At 26.1% G+C, this 18,803-nt stretch overlaps 1 protein-coding gene across 1 annotated transcript; it reads left to right on the top strand.

Moving 5' to 3' along the window:
• Positions 1 to 210: 210 nt before the first annotated feature.
• LOC129961688 (26S proteasome regulatory subunit 6A-B) lies at positions 211 to 17,436 on the top strand. The gene is made up of 13 exons (XM_056075222.1): positions 211 to 282; positions 2,202 to 2,288; positions 4,063 to 4,188; positions 7,454 to 7,561; positions 9,902 to 9,964; positions 10,116 to 10,162; positions 10,261 to 10,351; positions 11,573 to 11,645; positions 13,857 to 14,066; positions 15,422 to 15,528; positions 15,725 to 15,870; positions 16,834 to 16,915; positions 17,150 to 17,436. The coding sequence occupies exons 1-13, from the start codon at positions 244 to 246 to the stop codon at positions 17,258 to 17,260; spliced, it is 1,290 nt and encodes a 429-aa protein (XP_055931197.1). The 5' UTR covers positions 211 to 243; the 3' UTR covers positions 17,261 to 17,436.
• The last annotated feature ends 1,367 nt before the right edge of the window (positions 17,437 to 18,803 follow it).

The following is an 18,803-nucleotide window of genomic DNA, read 5'->3' as shown; positions in this document are numbered from 1 at the left end:
TCTAATATGCCACAATAAAATAAAATAATTTGAATGGATCAATAATAAATCCATTCTTTGTAAAATAAAATTCATCGTTACTAAATAAAAATGATGTTGAATGTTTTCAGAGATATCAGTTACATTTATTTTACTACTAAACTGTATAATTTTCAACTTTCTTTTGTATTATAATTAATACTTTGGATCTTATTTGAAAATTGGCAGCAGTCCGTGCATCTTTATTTCAATCAAATCATCATCATGACTACTACGGCTCCAGTTCCAATGGAAGTAAATGAGGTAAGTTTTAAAAAAAATATTTGACATTTTAATTATTTTTTAATAATTATAGAGAAACTAAATTTAACCATAGCATCGTTATGGTCTTTAAATAAAATTATATTGTCTACTAACGTTGTTTCGGTGGAATGACTTGCGTTTTTCTCATTGTTTTTGCTTCGAATGATTTTTGACTTAAATGAAAATTTCAAGCAAATTTATGCTTTGAAAAAGTCATATTCGATGTTCTTGTGAAGCAAAAATTTTATAATGATAAAGGATGGGATGATTTGTTTATTATTTTTATTTTTGTGATTATTGTGTAAATGCAAGTTCATTTCAGGTCAGTAACTTAATATAATAATAATCTTAACAATTGAGAATTTTTTTCTGATTAAGTTAAATATTTAGACAAGTTTATTTTCTTTGTTGTAGAATTTCTGTTTGTTTATTAACAGTGCTACAATATGATTGATGTTGAATTGTAAATATAAATGAAATATTATGAATTTTCATTACATTCCCATTTTTATATATGTAAAGTATATACTAATGAAAATTTAAACATTTCCACCTTTCTAAATCTACATCCTTAAAGTATGTGCTATCTCTTTTTTTTTTTTTTTTTTTTGACAAATCATGGAATTTTGTGTGTGTGTGTGTGTGTTTTAATTTCAGTAAAATCTATGCTTAATGTGCCTCTTATTTTGTCAAAGTGTCAACTGTACAAAGCTTTCAACCAAGAAGGCTGCCCATATAAACAATACTATGAAATCGTTACAATTGCCCACAATTTTTATTAAAATTATGATACTTATTCACTATGATTGTTTTATCAAAGAACATTTTTTTTTCAACCATTATGGGTCACAGTTGCTGAAATTCCTTTGAATTATGAAATAATGAACTTTTGCATACTGACTGAGTCAATCTGTACTTTAGACAATAAAATTCAAATTCTTTCTTCTGATGTCTTTGGCATCGGAAGAAAGCACCAGGCAGAATTTTTTAACTTAGGATAAAAAAATATCCTCTGGCTTTGGTAGCAACAGGAGTAAGAACCTAGTAGCTTTGCTAGATCATTAAACTTAAGCTGGCTGAGAATAACATTAACAGCACAAGGAAAAATGAAAGCACCCATTCCTAATAACTTCACTAGAGATTGATGGTCTTCTTAAGAAGAAATTTGAATGAATAAATACACTGATTCGGTTCAAGTAATTCTTCATGGGAGCAGGAAATGATTTAGAGATTCCCATTTTTCAAAAACGATTGGAACTTTTCAGTGATGCAAATATCATTTTGTCGCTGATGCATATATTTTGAAATGTAGACATTGTAGTCTCAAATACAATATTCCTCAAAATATTTCTGGCTATACTAATCATTAGGCATTGGAAAGGAATGACAGATGGCAAAGAATATTATTAAAATGTTAAAATAATATTAAAATGAAAAAATTGTGAAATAAAGACAAATGATTCAAAAAGCTCAAGCAGATGTTTTTATTTTTTTACTCTCTGTTCTGATAAAATTCATAAACAGATGATTTTGATTTTAAAGAATTGCAAAAGGATAAATATTATCTGTTCATAGTTTATTTTAAAAATAGCACTGAATGTTTTATTAGAAGTAATAATACTTTCAATTATAAAACATAATTTAATAAAATTCTTTAATGGAAGTCTATTTGCCAATTATTTTTAATTTTCATTTCTTATAAAGTTGCTATATTACATGTCAGTGAGTAAAAAAAATTGTAAACAAATCAGTATTAGTGTTATTAAGAAAATTATTTCGCTATCTTTTTTTGGTGACATCTGAAGGCAACAAGCTCGGGGTCACACTAAACTGGGATTCAACTGTTGATTCTCATAATTTTTTTTTCTAATATTTGATTGTTATACTATGTTATTTACATTTGATATTTATTATATTAGCAGGATGATGCAGTGGGTGAAGAAGTGTTACGTATGTCCACTGATGAAATTAATAGTCGCACAAGGCTTATGGATAATGAAATTAAGGTAATCCTTTAATTTTTTTTTTTTTAAATATATTCCTCTTATGATATGCTTTAAGTACTGAAGCATCATATAAAGGATTGGATCTAATATATCTGAATCGCTTTAATATGTACTTTCTCTAAAAGTTAGCTAGCTAAATTAGTTGTTATTATTTTTTTTTTTTTCTATTGTCTTCATAATTTAGATTGCAGCTTACTTTACTTGGTATACTTTTGACTTCCTTATCGTGAATTGTCATTCATAAACACTGTGTGGTTTCATGCTTAAACAGGTCATCCTAAATGACTACCTTTGCCTTCAATATTGTATTTGTATACTTGTATTTCGTATTACTATTCTTTAGTAATACAAAAGCTGAATATTTTTCATGTTGGTGAAGGAGTTTATCTATGAATTTCTGAGAATCAGAATTTTTCCTTTGTATTTAAAATTCCATTTCTTTATAGTATAAAATTTTTAAAAGTCTATGAGCATTTTTTTTTTCTTTTTTTTTTTTTAAATTCTTGGTACAAGTTGTGATGTATCTTCATATGGTTTGTTCAAACTGGATTCTGTTATTATACAATTTTAAAATATTTCTTTACACTTTCACTATGACCAAAATACTATTAAGATTATATTCCAATAATTTGTGTCTATACCACTAGAAATTTGATTTCATGATGAATTGAATTGTATTATCTTGTATAATATAGTGAAAAAAATATGGTAGCAATGAAAAAAATTGAATATGGTGTATGAAAAGTTATCAAATTTCATATAACTTATAAGTTTTTCACCACAGTGATATTAATAAAAAGGCAATAAATACAAATAAATGTATAATGTTTGTGTTTTTCTTAATAATCTTATGAATGTTTTAATGTATTTCTTTCTTTCTTTTTTTGAAAGTATTACTTGGCAGCATAAGGTAATGGAGGATAACTGAAAATTACAGCATCTACATAATAGATGTATGTCAACAATTAATGTCTGGCAACCAACCACATGCCACCAAACAATTTCCAAATATCATAAACTGTTAGGTTTTATCTTAGCTAAAATTTGACAAAGTTCACCAATGGCATGTGGTTAATATATAAGAAAATACCTTTAAAAACATGCTTAAAATTCTATTTAGCTTCATTATTGAAATAAAAATAATACAAAATCATTAGAAGTTAATAAAAAAAATAATAGTTGATTTGTGTTTCTATCTCTCTTAATGTCTTTTTGTTAATTCATTGATGTCTATATTAATTTAGAAATAATTGGAAGATATAGGGAAATAATTTGAAGGTATATAAAAATGTTGTAGATGTCATTAAAAATTGTAAAAATATATCATAAAATCAAAAAATGGAGATCCCTTTTAATTTCCTTTAAACCTTGTTAATAATTCAGAATATAAAGCAAAGGAATTTCAGAAGGCAGATGTTTTAACTTTAAAATCCAGTTAATGTGTAAATGCCAATCAAAAATTGTTTAGGAGTTTAGGCCATAGTCACTTATTAGTTAAAGCAAAAAAGACACAATAGAATATCATTTTAGAAATAAAATTATATTTTAAAATCAGAATGGTGGCCTTAATTGTTTAATGAAAAATTTCATAGGATTTTCTAATTTGCCATACCATTGTATATCAATATTCAGTAGTATATCGTATTTTGCACTTTTTTCTTCTTTACTTAAAATTTTCTAAATTGTACAACATGTCTACCACTTAAATTTTCTTTTGTTCTTATTTTCTTTATAATATTAAATATAGTTTTTATTCTTTTTTTTTTTTTCCTAGATCATGAAGAGTGAAGTTATGAGAATATCTCATGAACTGCAAGCCCAGAAAGAAAAGATTAAAGAAAACAATGAAAAAATTAAAGTTAATAAAACATTACCATATCTTGTCTCCAATGTTATTGAGGTATTAATTTTTATTTATCTAAAACTAAAATTCCTAACATTGCATTAGATTACATTATTTGTGTGTGTGTGTTTTTTTTTACCAGTTAGCTGTTTTTGTAATTATCACAAAACCTTCATTAAAGGCTTTCTTATGCTTCCAATATTTATGAGCAAAATTTGAAGTATATATTTATAAATGTGTGTGTAAAATATTCTTGGATTTAAGGTGAAGTAGGAATGAAATTCTTTTACATTTTTTATTCTTTATGATATAAATGTTAAATAATGATGCAGCATTTAGTTAAACTTTATCAAGCTTTAGTTGTTGAAACTTTGCTGATATAAAATTGTCATAATAGTTATGTGTGCAGTTTGGAATGTGAAAACAGCCATTTTCAGTTTTGAATTTTAATTTTTGCTTTAAAGCAAGCAAATAGTGGAATTATAAAGCAGAAAATAACAGAAAACTTCAAACAATTTTCAAGTTAACATGATCATTGCCACAATTGTCCTGACTTATCAGAATGGTACCACTTCATATGTGGCAATACTATGGGATAATGATCAACTATCATTAGTTATACAAGTTATTTTTAATGTGGCTTTGAAAGTTGAACAAAGAGATTATTTAGTAAAGCATTATTAATATTTGTTTATTTCATGCATGCTTTTAAAATTTTGTGTTAATTTTTTATGTGCATTTTATAAAGTATGACAAGAGCTTCATTGCTGAAGGAATGGAAAGTAAATATAAAGTTGTCTGATGCTGAAATTTTAGAATCTCTAGAAAAGATAAATCTTTCCAATTACGAGAGCACAGACAATGGAGACTATATTCTCTCAGTGAATCATAAGCAGGTAGTGATGTTGCTGTCGACACTATAGAAGTGTTGGGTTGCGAGACAGAAGACAATGCACCTTAATATTTGTCAACATTTGGAAGTAATACTCTTTACAGATTGGAAAAAAAAATGTAATTAGTATGGTAAATCATCTATTTACAAAAACTTAGTGCCTGCTAATTTGGTCAATTCAATTTACTTTTTATGGATTATAAGAAAAAAATTTGGTTTTGCAGTGTTTTTGACTTTCCTTTATCAATGAATTTCTCCAAAAAATAGTTTAAGAGTCCTCGCTATGCTTTGGAAATACTATTCAGCGATAAAATGAAAGAAAAATCAGAAATTACTCTGTAGAAAGTTTTAGAAGTGGGTGAAATTTTAGTTTTTGAAAAGTATTTTTGCAAATGAAGAATGTAAAAAGAGTAAATTTCAAGATTATATGGAGAAGGACCCATTATTTTATAATATAAACATTGCAGATAGCATTAATCAAAATCATTTTTTATTAATTTTATACACATTGTTTTCTGCAAATAATTGTGCAACTGAACTTCAGTCTACAGACAAGTTAACAAACTACACCCAGTAACTTATTATTATTTTCAATAAAAGAATGTACCAGTGTATGATCTTAATCTAGAACTTTTTAAAGACGAATATATGATGAAGTATATTATTATTTTACCAATACATTAAAAAACAAACATGGTATAAAATTATATTTTAACTTCTTCAAGTGGATTAAATTACAGTTTGCAAAGTGCAAAAAGTTACAGTTTATACTGGCCTATTAAAAAACGTGGGAAAAGAAAATCATGCACACAAAAAAAAATTCAGTGTCCTTCACAATGTTTTTATTGATAATTATTATAATATCTTTTTCTTAGTTAATTACTCTTAAATAAAAGATTTAATACACTGCACAGGTGTATTAAGAACCACTTGCAAATATCCTCTAAAAGATATTCAAATTATGAAATGATATTGTTGGAATGACTGGAAAGTGGAAAAATGATTATTAAATATGTTACATTACCATGGAATACAAAAATAAAAAAAAAAATGAAATAAAACAAAAGCTTTGGATGATTATAATCGGTCCCTTATAGATTAACAAGATCTATCTAACGCTGTCATATTATCTCTTGGAGGGAAAAGTACTATGCTAGTATAAAGAAAATCATTCTTTCTTATTTTTTTTGGAGTAATTGTAGTCATTTCACATGCCCTTTATAATAAATATTCTGAAAGTAAAATATCACTTTATGATTTATGATGGAATATTATAAAAATAATAATAATTGCCATAAATAGAAAGATTAAAGCTGACTCACAGAATTCAGATATACTCTTAAGCAAGGAAAACTTGAAAGATAAAACAAAAAGAAAATGAAAAAAGTGCAAATCTTGCTCTTATCTAGAGAAATGCATAAATACTACTTATGAGTACCTATTCAGACAAACCTGGATGTTGCTTGAACTGAATGAGATATACCGTAAGTGAAAATGTTGTTGTGCAGTACAGTTTTCTACTCAAATCACATTTCGTTTGTAATAAGTTTTTTTTAATCATTATTAATAATCATTAATAATAAGTTTATTTTAATCATTTTGTAATATAATTGCCTGATTCTTAATCTTTGGCTTAATGATGTAAGAGTTTTACTAAACTGACAATTTAAGAAAAATGTTTTTATAGTTTTATTTTTGTGTGTGTGTTCATTTATATGCATAATTATTTTTTCCTTAACTATTAACCATAAAAGTCATTTTCTGCTAAAGTTGCTAACTTACAGATAAAAAATTTAGTTAAAAGGGGCAAGAAAAATTCTCTTATGAATTTAGAAGTATTGCATTTTTCCCCATATGTATCAGTGTATTTGTTTAAATATTATAATTTTATAATATATTTAAAAGTAATAGTGTTTTGAACAGAATGCTATCATACATAATATTATTTCTTTGTCAAGATTAGAATGTAGAAATTACTGAAGCAAAATGATATTGGGCTGTTACATATGTACTAAAGATTGCAGCTTTTTGTTTAAGCCAACAAATGTTGTTTTTAAATTAAAGCATCAGATGTTGGAGAGGAAAGGAAAACATTTCAGTGATTGAGAAATATTCACTGATGGCCAGCATAAGGCTTGCATTGCAAAAGTGCATTTCAGAGATATTGCTTTTGTTATATGAGTTTTGTAATTTATTAAATGATCAAAGCCATTAATTGCAAATATCTTATAAAATATTTTGTTTCAGTTAATTGTTTAATAATGTTTTATTTAGTTCTTTCTTTTATGAATATATATGTAAAAACATTAGAATGAAAAATTTACACAAAATTCTTGAAGGGAATGTTGTTTGTAATTATTGTGTTGTTTTTCATTTAACTCTGTTAATTTATGTTGATTTAATTAATTTGCTTGCTTATATTTTTAATAGCTTCTTGATGTTGATCCTCAAGAACTTGGAGAAGAGGATGGTGCTAATGTAGATTTGGATTCACAGCGGAAAGGAAAATGTGCAGTGATAAAAACCTCAACTAGACAGGTTTAAAATATTACTTTCATTATCGTTATTATAGTTGCTATGTACATCTTTTTTCTTTATAATTTGAATATTTTATTCTTAGTTTCAGTTGATTGAAAATTAGTAGAATTAAGTTATTTAAGCATTTCTATTATAAAAAAAAATGATCTTGCCAACCTTTTTCCTTTATTTTCCATATGAGCATTTGAATTGTTTGGTAATAAATCTCAAAATTCAGGCATTTAGTGAAATTCATTCTTCATTATTAAAGAAGAAATTATTTTCATTTTCCATGTAATTGTGGTATAATATTTTGATATAAACCAAGAACTACTTTAAACTACATTATGAATTTAAAAATATATCAGAATATTGTTTATAATGCAACAATTTATTTAATAAAAATATATTAAATGAAACAGTATTGTTAAATACGAGTCTTTCTCTTAAAGCTTATTTATATATAATTCAAATGAAATATGAAAAAAATACTTAACTGAAAATGATATTTTTACAGAAATTACATATTTATGTACAGTTTTGCATTAAGTTTCATATTGAAGCAAAATTTGTTTTAAAACAATCCATTTAGTATGCCTTTCACTATTATTCATCTGAGCACTAACATCATTTGTGGAAACTATTGATTAAATAAAACTTCTAGGATCTTATTTATCATTATTACTATCTGCCTTTGATGACCAGTTGATTCTCTGGGATTATTCGTTATGCAAAATTTTAATGGAATTTGTTATATATAAATTAATAACTTCCTCAGTAAAATGATTCAAACTTCAAATTTTTATAGTGATGTAACTTGTACTATTTTAAAGAAGTTTCTATAATTGCATTCATTGTGCCATTTGCTTCTCTAATTTTATGTTATTTCAACTAAAGTTTGAAATCTAGTTTTGAATGATTAATCTAATCCTGAAACATACCCCCTAAATCAAAGCAAGTTTGTAAAAAATATAAAGGCAAGTAATGAAACATAAGGTTTGACTTTATAAGGACACTAAAATATTTTTCATGATTTATGTAATGCTTACTGCTTTTGCAATCAGCTGGTTTTACATGGATTAAAGTTTCTTAAAATTTTTAATTCAGTATATTAAGCAACTTGGTCTTTTTTAATACCTCCTTCAGCAAAATATTTTTAAGCTTCAAATTTTGATAATCACATCACTCATACTGTTATCGAAGCCTGATGTTGTTCATCTCATGTACGATGTGTATTTCTAATTTTCTGTCAGTTTCCATGAGATTTCACTTTTAAATTAAATAGGAATAATAATATATCCATTAAAATAAAATCCTTTTTGTTGAAATCAAACATGTACATTAGTACAGAAAGCAAAATCATTCAGCATTGATATCTTATGTGCACAACAGCATATTGCTTTATAATTTTTGCAGTATCTTAAAGAATTTAACAAAAATTTCTCTGATTCATCATATAATTCAGTTTTTAGTTTTAGTTACAAAAGCATTTACATAATGATATTTTGTTTTGCTTCAGTCAATAAATTTTGAAAGTCTAAATTTTATACACTCTTTTAGTCATAATGAATTGTATTCAATGAAATATTCTTGATACTTCATAATTTAAAATAAAAAGTTTCTTCCTTTGCAACCAAATACGACTCAGCTATGAACTTTTGAATATCACTATTTTAGGACAATTAACAATTCAAATTTTCATAACTCATTAATTTTAATCATTATTTTTTATATTTAAGATTTCAATATATATTTAAATTTTGATTATTCATTCATTTTAATAAATTTCTATGTATTCAAATATAATAAGTTTTCTGACTCTTGAAAGAAAAAAAAAAGTTGTAATTGTGCTTTCCATGTTTGAGGAATACAATTGTGATGAAAACCTGTATAAGTGTTATTCTTTTGAAATGTTATTTATAATCAGTATATTTTTGGGATGTCAAATTGTATATTTTCTTTGTATTCAAATTTAATTATTAATTTTTTTTGTAAAGACAAACTCAATATGTTATTTTATATGTTATATGTTCAATTATTTTGTAACTAACTTGTTAAATTAATTGTTAATAGTATATTAAATCATTATACTCCAAATTGCCTTAAAAATAATTAAATTAGCTTTAAAAAAAAAACCCTTTCAAAGGCTTTAAAATTTTTATTCAAGAAAAGAGTGAGAATCCTGATCTACTTGATAATGTTTCATATTTTTATATAATAGTTGAAATTAATGAAAATTATTTTAATTTGTATATTTAATTAAATTTTGATTCTTATTTATTATTTGTAAATGTTTTAAATATTACATTAAAATTTTCTATGAAATAGAATGTTATTTTTATTGTTTCTTTGTTTTTATAGACTTATTTCTTGCCTGTGATTGGTTTAGTTGATGCTGAAAAACTGAAACCTGCAGATTTAGTTGTAAGTTTTTTAATTTTTGGAAGAAAAGTTTCAATATGTACATATACATATACATATACATTTTCCACCAAATTTGTTTATTGCTTTTTTCTAAAGATATGCAAGGAAAATGTGAATTTCTATATATCTTAATTACTCTTTATTTTTATAGGGTGTTAACAAAGATTCATATCTTATCTTGGAAACCTTACCACAAGAGTAAGTAGATAGTTTCATTTATTCCTTCTATATAAAGAAAACAAAAATTAAATGTACTTTTCTGGTGGTTGTAATTTATTGATCTATTCATACAATAGGTATGACTCTCGTGTCAAGGCTATGGAAGTGGATGAAAGACCAACTGAACAGTACAGTGATATAGGTGGATTAGATAAGCAAATTCAAGAGGTTCTTATATTTTATCATTACATTTTTTTTAATGTTTTAAATTATGGATGCTTTTTTAACTTCTTTTTTTTTTCTATGGAGTTTTGATGCCAAAAAAAAAAAAGTTTGTATATATATTTTTGAAAATAAAATAATTGTCTATTTAATTTATGTGTGAAATATTGATGGAAGTTTTAAAACATTGAGAATATTCAAACATGAATAGAATTAGATAGGTGTATATATACACTATATAACATCCAACAATTAATATAATATATATTTCTTCTTGTTTTTATGTCTATATTCTTCCTCCTTTCTTCGCCCCCTCCCAACAAACCTTTTATACTTTATATGAGTGTTGGCTTGCATTTTGTCTTGTGATGTACCATGCAATGCCTAATTTGTGTTTAATAATTTCTCTTTTCTTTCCTTACAAATTCTACAGTGCGTTAAAAAAATTATTTTTTTTTTTTAAATTTTAAATTTGGATCTATTACATTCTTTTTTCAACATCTCTGTATGTATTGTTTCTAAATATAAAATATTAAAGTTGGGAAGACATAAAAAAGATACTGCTCATGTGTGTATGTAAATTTAAATTTACTGTAAAATATTCCTATTTTTTTCATGTATGCATAAAATGATTAAATTCAAAAAGAAAAGGAAAATGTCTTCTCAAATTCATTCACATCAGAGTCTTGTTTTTCTTTCCCCCAATAACCATTCCTTTTCTGCATGAGAATTTTCCTTTGTAATGCACAGAATAAAAATTTACAATATGCCAACTACTTGCAAATTTCAATTACTGAGTTTCACTTATCTGCGATATTTGTGAATAATTAAGGAACATTTTTTCCCCGTCATATTTGATTAAGTGAACAATGTGTGCATTTGTTTATAAGTATATTGTAAAGCTTATAACTCTTTTGAAGTTTTCATAAGTAAAGCAGATATGTTGGAATTAATACATACTTAATAATTGGATCAAATTGATGCATACTATAATGTAGGCTTAACACATAGAGGTTTTTAGGATTAAATGCTTCATATATATTTGGTTCTATAAATTGGTATCAATAGTTAGAGAGAAAAATAAATTAATTCTTATTGTATCTTAGTGAAATATCCAGTCATGAAATTAATAACATTTTATACATTTTCTAAGAAATAATTAAAATGTCATGTTCTGTTAAAAAAATTATAATTAAATGTTGCTTACATTGCCATATATTTTCTTAGCTTATTGAAGCTGTTGTTCTGCCTATGACACATAGAGAGAAATTCGAAAATTTGGGTATCCAACCACCTAAAGGTATGCTTCTTTCCCTTCCATTTTGTCTTTAAGAATGAACAATGCTTTCACCCAACTGATTTTGTATTTTATTGAATCAATTAATTGTTCATTGATTTGCATCATGTCTGAACTTGTAAATAATATTTAAAAAATTAACTTTTTTTTATTATACTGAAATATTAGTGAGAAAAATGTAGAATTCTAACACATAAAAAACAAATGAATTTTCATTTACTCATTAAATGTTTGAAAAATTAGGATTACGCTTTTGATTTTTAGAATTGTTTCAGAATTTAAAAGTATAAATTTTTGTTGATTCAAGGGGTTTAATACAGTTCTTAATTTACATTGAAACTTTTTTCCATGTGAATAATATTTGTTTCCCCAAGTATATAAAATTTTTCAGCCAAATATTTATTTATTTATTATTTTTAAAGATATAAGGAAGCATTATATATATATATATATATATATATATATATATATATATATATATATATATATATATATATATATGTAAGCATATAATTTTTTTAATCAGAAGACAGTGAAGAGACTTTCGATTTTTTGACATCGTTTTGTTTCATCTGAGGGAGACACACATTATGTACTAGCAGGAGTGACGAGCAAACACACAACACAGAGCAAAATGAGGGAAAGCTCGTGAACATTTTATCCCTGGTCTTATATAACATGAGATATTGGTAGGGAAAACATTTTTTCACAATGCTAATACAATGATATTTGAAGGGGGGGGGGGATATAATGATAGGGATTTTCTCTACATGTGCGTGAGGCAAGGGAAACGCAGGGATCTTTTTAAAAAGAATTTGTCCCTTCACTTGGAGTGTGGGAAAGTGAGGCTTTTAGTCGATTCAGCAATTTTACAAAGTTTCTGTTGAATTAATTAGATAGAAAAAGTGGAATGGGATCAGGAAATAAGAGAATATTCTTGAATGAAGTTAATATGGGCTAAATTGAGCTAAAAATTAAGAAATTAATTTTAAATTAAATTCTTAAAATATCATTACACACACACATATATATATAATATACACACTGGTCTGCAAAACTTAAGCAACAATGTAACTTTTAAGCAATTAGCCATGAAATTGCAGAAAAGGGGTTATTACGATCAGTACAATGAGCACGCAATTCGGTAGAAAGGTGATGCATACACAAATCTCAGGAGCAAAACATCATACACAACGTGAGTGTATGCAAAATGCGTACAGCCAGCACATGCAGTTCAAGACTACAAGAAAAGGAAGAATGATGATGTAATTAAAGACATTTGCTGCAAATGAGTTCTTTTGTGAAATATGGCTAGAAGAAATCATCTGGATGACTTCACACATGGAAGAATGATCGGAAAGTTGGTGAAGGGGCACAATTTGACCAGTGTAGCTGAAGAGTTTGGAATCAACAATAATGTTGTCTCTCCTTATTTAAATCCCATAGAACAAGTGTGGGATGCTTTGGGAAGAACTTTGCAGCATGATTATATCCACCAGGTAACACCCAACAGCTGAAACAGATGCTGATTGAGGAATGGGCACTCTTACCATAAGAACTGTTGCACAATCTGATGCTGCATATGGAGAGATAGTGCGAAGCAAGCATTAAAGTAAGGAGAGGGCATATCCCATACTAAGGAACATCTGCTTGTTGTTCTCCCTCTTGGACTGATAATCATGTATACCAATATTATTCGTTTAATAAAACCATTTTTTGTTTTTCTTTGATTCCTTACTATATGCATTGCATTAATTTTTGGGCAACTATGCTTTCACCCACATTTAAGTACAAAATGCTTTCTCTCATTTCTGAATTTCATGTCTCAGATTTCTCATGGAGTTATGGCAAAAAAAGTATCTGTTGCTTTAGTTTTGCACACCAGTATATATATATATATATATATATATATATATATATATGCGTGTTTAAATGAGAGGGATTGTTCTGAAGTTTATAATTATTAATATTTTTAGGGTTCTGTGACTGATTATTTTATCATCAAAGAAATTTTTATTACTTCTAGTGATATCATAAATGCTTATTTAGAACATTTATAAACATAGAGGGGCATATTACAAATGATTTTACTATTGGTTGTACCATTAAATTTTTTTTTAGTATATTCTTTTTGCTGGCATGCCTACATCATTATATAGTTTTAAGATATGTTAAGTCAAACATCATAGAATAATTGTTTTTTCATTTCTTTAGGTGTTCTTTTATATGGACCTCCTGGAACAGGAAAGACATTAATGGCTCGAGCATGTGCTGCTCAAACAAAATCGACTTTCTTGAAATTGGCTGGACCTCAACTTGTACAGATGTTTATTGGTGATGGAGCTAAGTTGGTCCGAGATGCATTTGCTTTAGCCAAAGAAAAGGCACCTGCAATTATATTTATTGATGAATTAGATGCTATTGGTAATTTGGCTTTAGATTTTAAAATTTTTTTTTTCCTCAACATATTCAGGCTAAACATTCTTTACATTTATGACCTCTTCATTAATACAGAAATGTAGCTACAAATAAGTTTCTAATTAAATGTAATTTTGCTTACAATTTGTGTAACAGAGAAAATATTATGTATTTTTCATATCTATATATGTGTTCATAAGTAAATTCTTGTGTTTTCAGTTGAATTTTTATACACTATTTGAATGAAAATAGCATTGAAAAATATAAATCAGACCCATAGCCTGTAAGTCACAATGGAGCTTAAATATATATCGAGGAAGATTTGTGTTTAGTTTTACCCTGTTCATCTTTTGAATTTGCTTTCATATCTACTATTCTTGTGAAATATTTTGTTTCTACATCTGTATTTGAATTTTATTATGTGTAAGCAGTTTTTACATTTTGATCATGACCCAAGACTTATTGAAAATCTGCCCAAAGACATGTTGTAAATTTCTGTTTAGTCAAAAATAAAATTTGTTCTTTGTGTACTTTATTTATCACACATTTTCCTCATTCTCATGTGTGTTCTTTGTGTTGTTCCTAAGTTTTGCCTAAAATATAGCTGTCTAAATACAAATTATCAAAATAATTTTAAAAAAAATTAAATAGCTGTATAGAAAAAATTGGTATATAGGTTTAACACCTAAAATATTATATTGTTTATTAAATCTATAATTAAAATTAATCACATCCATTTAAGAGTTGTTTTCTGTTGATATGTATACTTGCTTGCACGCTAATGTGATAATTAAAAGACACAGTGATTTAGATAAATGAAATTTGGTGTTTTATTACTAAAATTGTAGTTCTGTGTCAAAATTTAATTTCAGTTGGTCAAAAAAATATCAACCCAAATTCCCCATTTGATTTTCTTTACTTTACTACGAAGCACAAAACTGTTCTTTGCAGGGCGGATGGCTCCTTTAATAAAGAGTCTGCAAAAAAGTCGAGAGAAGACCATTTCCGCTGATTTAGGAAGTGACCATTGAGTTAATATATCGTCTAATGAAATATAAAATATAATCATACACTAACTATAGCAAATAGTGTATATATGCAGAATTAGGTCATCATATATTTATTATTGAAAATGAATCTTTGTGGTAACATTTATAGGTGTGTTTTATTTCTGTTACCCATTTCAATTTTATTCTCATAGCATGACATAATTCTTTTAATCCCAAAATTTTGTTTGAATTCAAAATCATTCTATCAAATTTACAAGTCATAGTGATATTTTTTACGCATTATTCTTAAAAGCATGAATTCATTTTGATATGGATCAGGCATTTTAATTCTGAAATTTTTTGTTATTTCAGGTACAAAACGATTTGACAGTGAAAAAGCTGGTGATCGTGAAGTACAGAGAACTATGTTGGAATTACTGAATCAACTTGATGGATTTAGCTCAAGTACAGATATTAAAGTAAGTAAATGTTTAAAGCAGAAGGAATTTTTTTTAAACCTAAAAGAACGATGCATTTACCAATGTGTAGTTTAAAAAAAGCTTCTTTAAAATAACAAAATATCTTGTTCTTTTATTAAAAACAAGATTTTTGAAATGTGTAGCATGTGTATATATTTTTTTCCCTTCATAATATAGTATTTATTTATGTTTTCAGGTTATAGCAGCAACAAATAGAGTGGATATACTTGATCCTGCTCTTCTCAGATCTGGTCGATTAGATAGAAAGATTGAATTCCCTCATCCTAATGAAGAAGCTAGAGCTCGTATAATGCAGATTCACTCCAGAAAGATGAACGTAGAGTGAGTAATCCTTGCCATTATTAAATTTTTAATATACATTTAAAATTGTCTTATGCCTTCTCTTAATTTATTTTAATTATTTATATATATATTCAGTGCTTGAGGAAGACTATTATTTTGTAAAAAATGAAATTGTACATGTTTGTGCTGATAATTTGACTACTGTAGCACGATATTTCAATTATCTTCTTTTCCCCCATAAAGCTGAGCTTAAACTTAATAAAAGCTGTCATAAAATTAGCATTTCTTATTTTTAGACTTAAGATTTTTAATCAAATATTTTAAATTTATAATGAAAAATGTGCATATATATGTTGAAACAAATGCATTTTTTGAATACATCAGTAATCTCTCTCTCTCTAATATATATATATGAAATAAAATGTTCATTTGTCTGATCCTTATATAATTTCACATTCATATGATAGAAGCGAACAAAATTTGAAATACATGGATTCTAGGATTTATTGCACTATTAAAAAAAATTACCATTATCTTCTGCCTTTCCATTTTTAGATATGTAGTCAGTGGAGTAACTTGGATATCCAACATTTTAGTTTCAAAATCTATCCTTATGACTGTTGTAAAGACTGAATGCAGAAACTTACTTCTGTAAAAGTCAAACCTGAAAAGAAAGTGGTAGACAGTAAAGAATATCAAACAGACAGAGAATTATCTTTTTAGCTCAATCTATTTCTGTTGAGAATATCAGCTTAAAAGATTTTGAAATGCATTTGAATGAAATAACTCATTAGAAATTGACATAATAAAGAAGAGAAACTTGAATTGAATCTAATTTTAACATCTAAGTCACGAAAAAAAAAAAAGACATAAATGATTATTTTTTTCTCATGTTTAAATGGATATGATCTTTACCCGATTGTTCTTAAATTACATGATATTGAATGAATTTTTTTCATAGTAAACCTCATGTAAAAATTATTTTACATTGTCTTTTTTCAGTCCTGATGTAAATTTTGAAGAATTAGCCAGGTGTACAGATGATTTTAATGGAGCCCAGTGCAAGGCTGTTTGTGTTGAAGCGGTAAGATATTTATTTTATATTCATTGTATGTAATATGTCTTCTGTTATTTCAATATTTAATTACATATAATTAGGCTATCCATTTTCACATGAAAATAATTTGATTAACACATGTAAAATAATCCAGTTATTGTTTTTATTAATTGCTGTTGAAAACAAATTGCTCGTTCAAATTTGAATGAATTAGATTTTGATATGCATTTTTTTTTTCTTTTTAAATCCCTTTCAATTCAGGGAATGATTGCTTTAAGAAGAGGAGCAACTGTTGTAACTCATGAAGACTTCATGGATGCGATTTTAGAAGTTCAAGCTAAAAAGAAAGCTAATTTGAACTATTATGCATAAATATGTCATTTATAAAATAACTCACCGTATAAAATGTTTCGTGTTCTCATGTTTTGGTTTTTCCATATCTGTGGAATAAATGGAATTCTATTTTCAGCTTGGTGTATTTCTACTTCATATTTGATTGTTACATCTGTGTAGTTTTTACTATAATAAAATAGTTTATAACAATAGTATTTCCTAAGCCATCATTTTATGTTCTTATTTCAAACCATATATCTAAAGTAATCTGAAGATATATTGCATTTTTTACATGAAGGAACAATTAAAAACCAAGGATGTTTTATTATATACTGATGAAGCAATGTAAATTTCTGCTACTAATGATAAAGGAGAATGCATATTTTAACATCCTACAGGATAGATCATTAGACTGGGAACTACTAATTTAACACATTAATATTTGGAAGGTGGAAATCTGTAATTAAAAGCATTTTTAAAAATTGAAATGTTTATTATTCTGCTTTAACTTGTTGAAACATTATTATACAGAGCTAATCTTTACTGTATATTAACATTTAAAAATTTGATTTTTTTAACATTGTATTGTGTTGTTGTAGCTGTGAAATAGTAGCCATGGCTATTATTTAATCACACACACGATTTTTTACAAATATTGAAAGCTAAGGAAGGTGTTTAATATCTGTGTTGTTTATATGAAGAATTAGAAATAGAAGTTACAGTACAGTGAAAGTTAGAGGAACTGGATAGTTACCTTTTTAGTAGCATTCATTAGAATGGTTTACATATGCAATGAACAAAACTGGGGTAATGCATAAAATTACGAGACTGGAATGTCTATCAAAGTTTGGCTCAAAAAATATTTTTAAATGTCAATCAGGAATATCAAATCATGTATAAGAAGGTTTATTGAAAGAAACACAATCAGTATTCTTGATGAATGGCTAGTCAGCAAAGGTGAAAAGGTTATATATAAACCCTTTTTTTTTAAATGAAAAATTACTTTTTTTTATTTAACACTCTTAATTAACTATTACTATCTAGTCATAGGGGGGAAAAAAAGTTCAATAATTAAAAATTGTTTCTTAGAAAAATAAAAGAACCAGTTCCTCTCTTCCCTCATTCAGCAAGATTAGCGAGCAATTAGTTAACATTTATGTATGTATTAAATAGTATTATCTCAAAAGAATTTTTGAAAAAATGCGACATCAAATATTGACTTTCTTAGTTAATTTATATGTATTATTTTTATTCACTATTAGAAAATTAATTTTTAAAAAACTAGTAATTGTTTGAAGCATTTGAAATTTTAGAGTAAATTATTAAAATTATCTGTTGTAGAAAAGAAGATAATGATTTTAAATTTCAACTAATAATTATTTGAGTTAATTTATAAAGCATATTTTTAAAGTTTATTTTATTTACAAATAACTTTTTTCTTGTAGAAAATCTCAATGTTCGTTACTATTACATGAAGAATCAAATTATTTAATGACAAATTTATTTTCACATTAAAAAATATTTTAAATTATTCAGATCATTATTTTCCAATTTATTATTCATTCTAATGTTTTCATTTTAC

Source organism: Argiope bruennichi, chromosome 2 (assembly GCF_947563725.1).
Source record: "Argiope bruennichi chromosome 2, qqArgBrue1.1, whole genome shotgun sequence".
In the NCBI taxonomy this organism is placed as follows: domain Eukaryota; kingdom Metazoa; phylum Arthropoda; class Arachnida; order Araneae; family Araneidae; genus Argiope; species Argiope bruennichi.
Note: the sequence above shows the minus strand (reverse complement) of the source record. Positions and strands in the feature narration are given on the sequence as shown.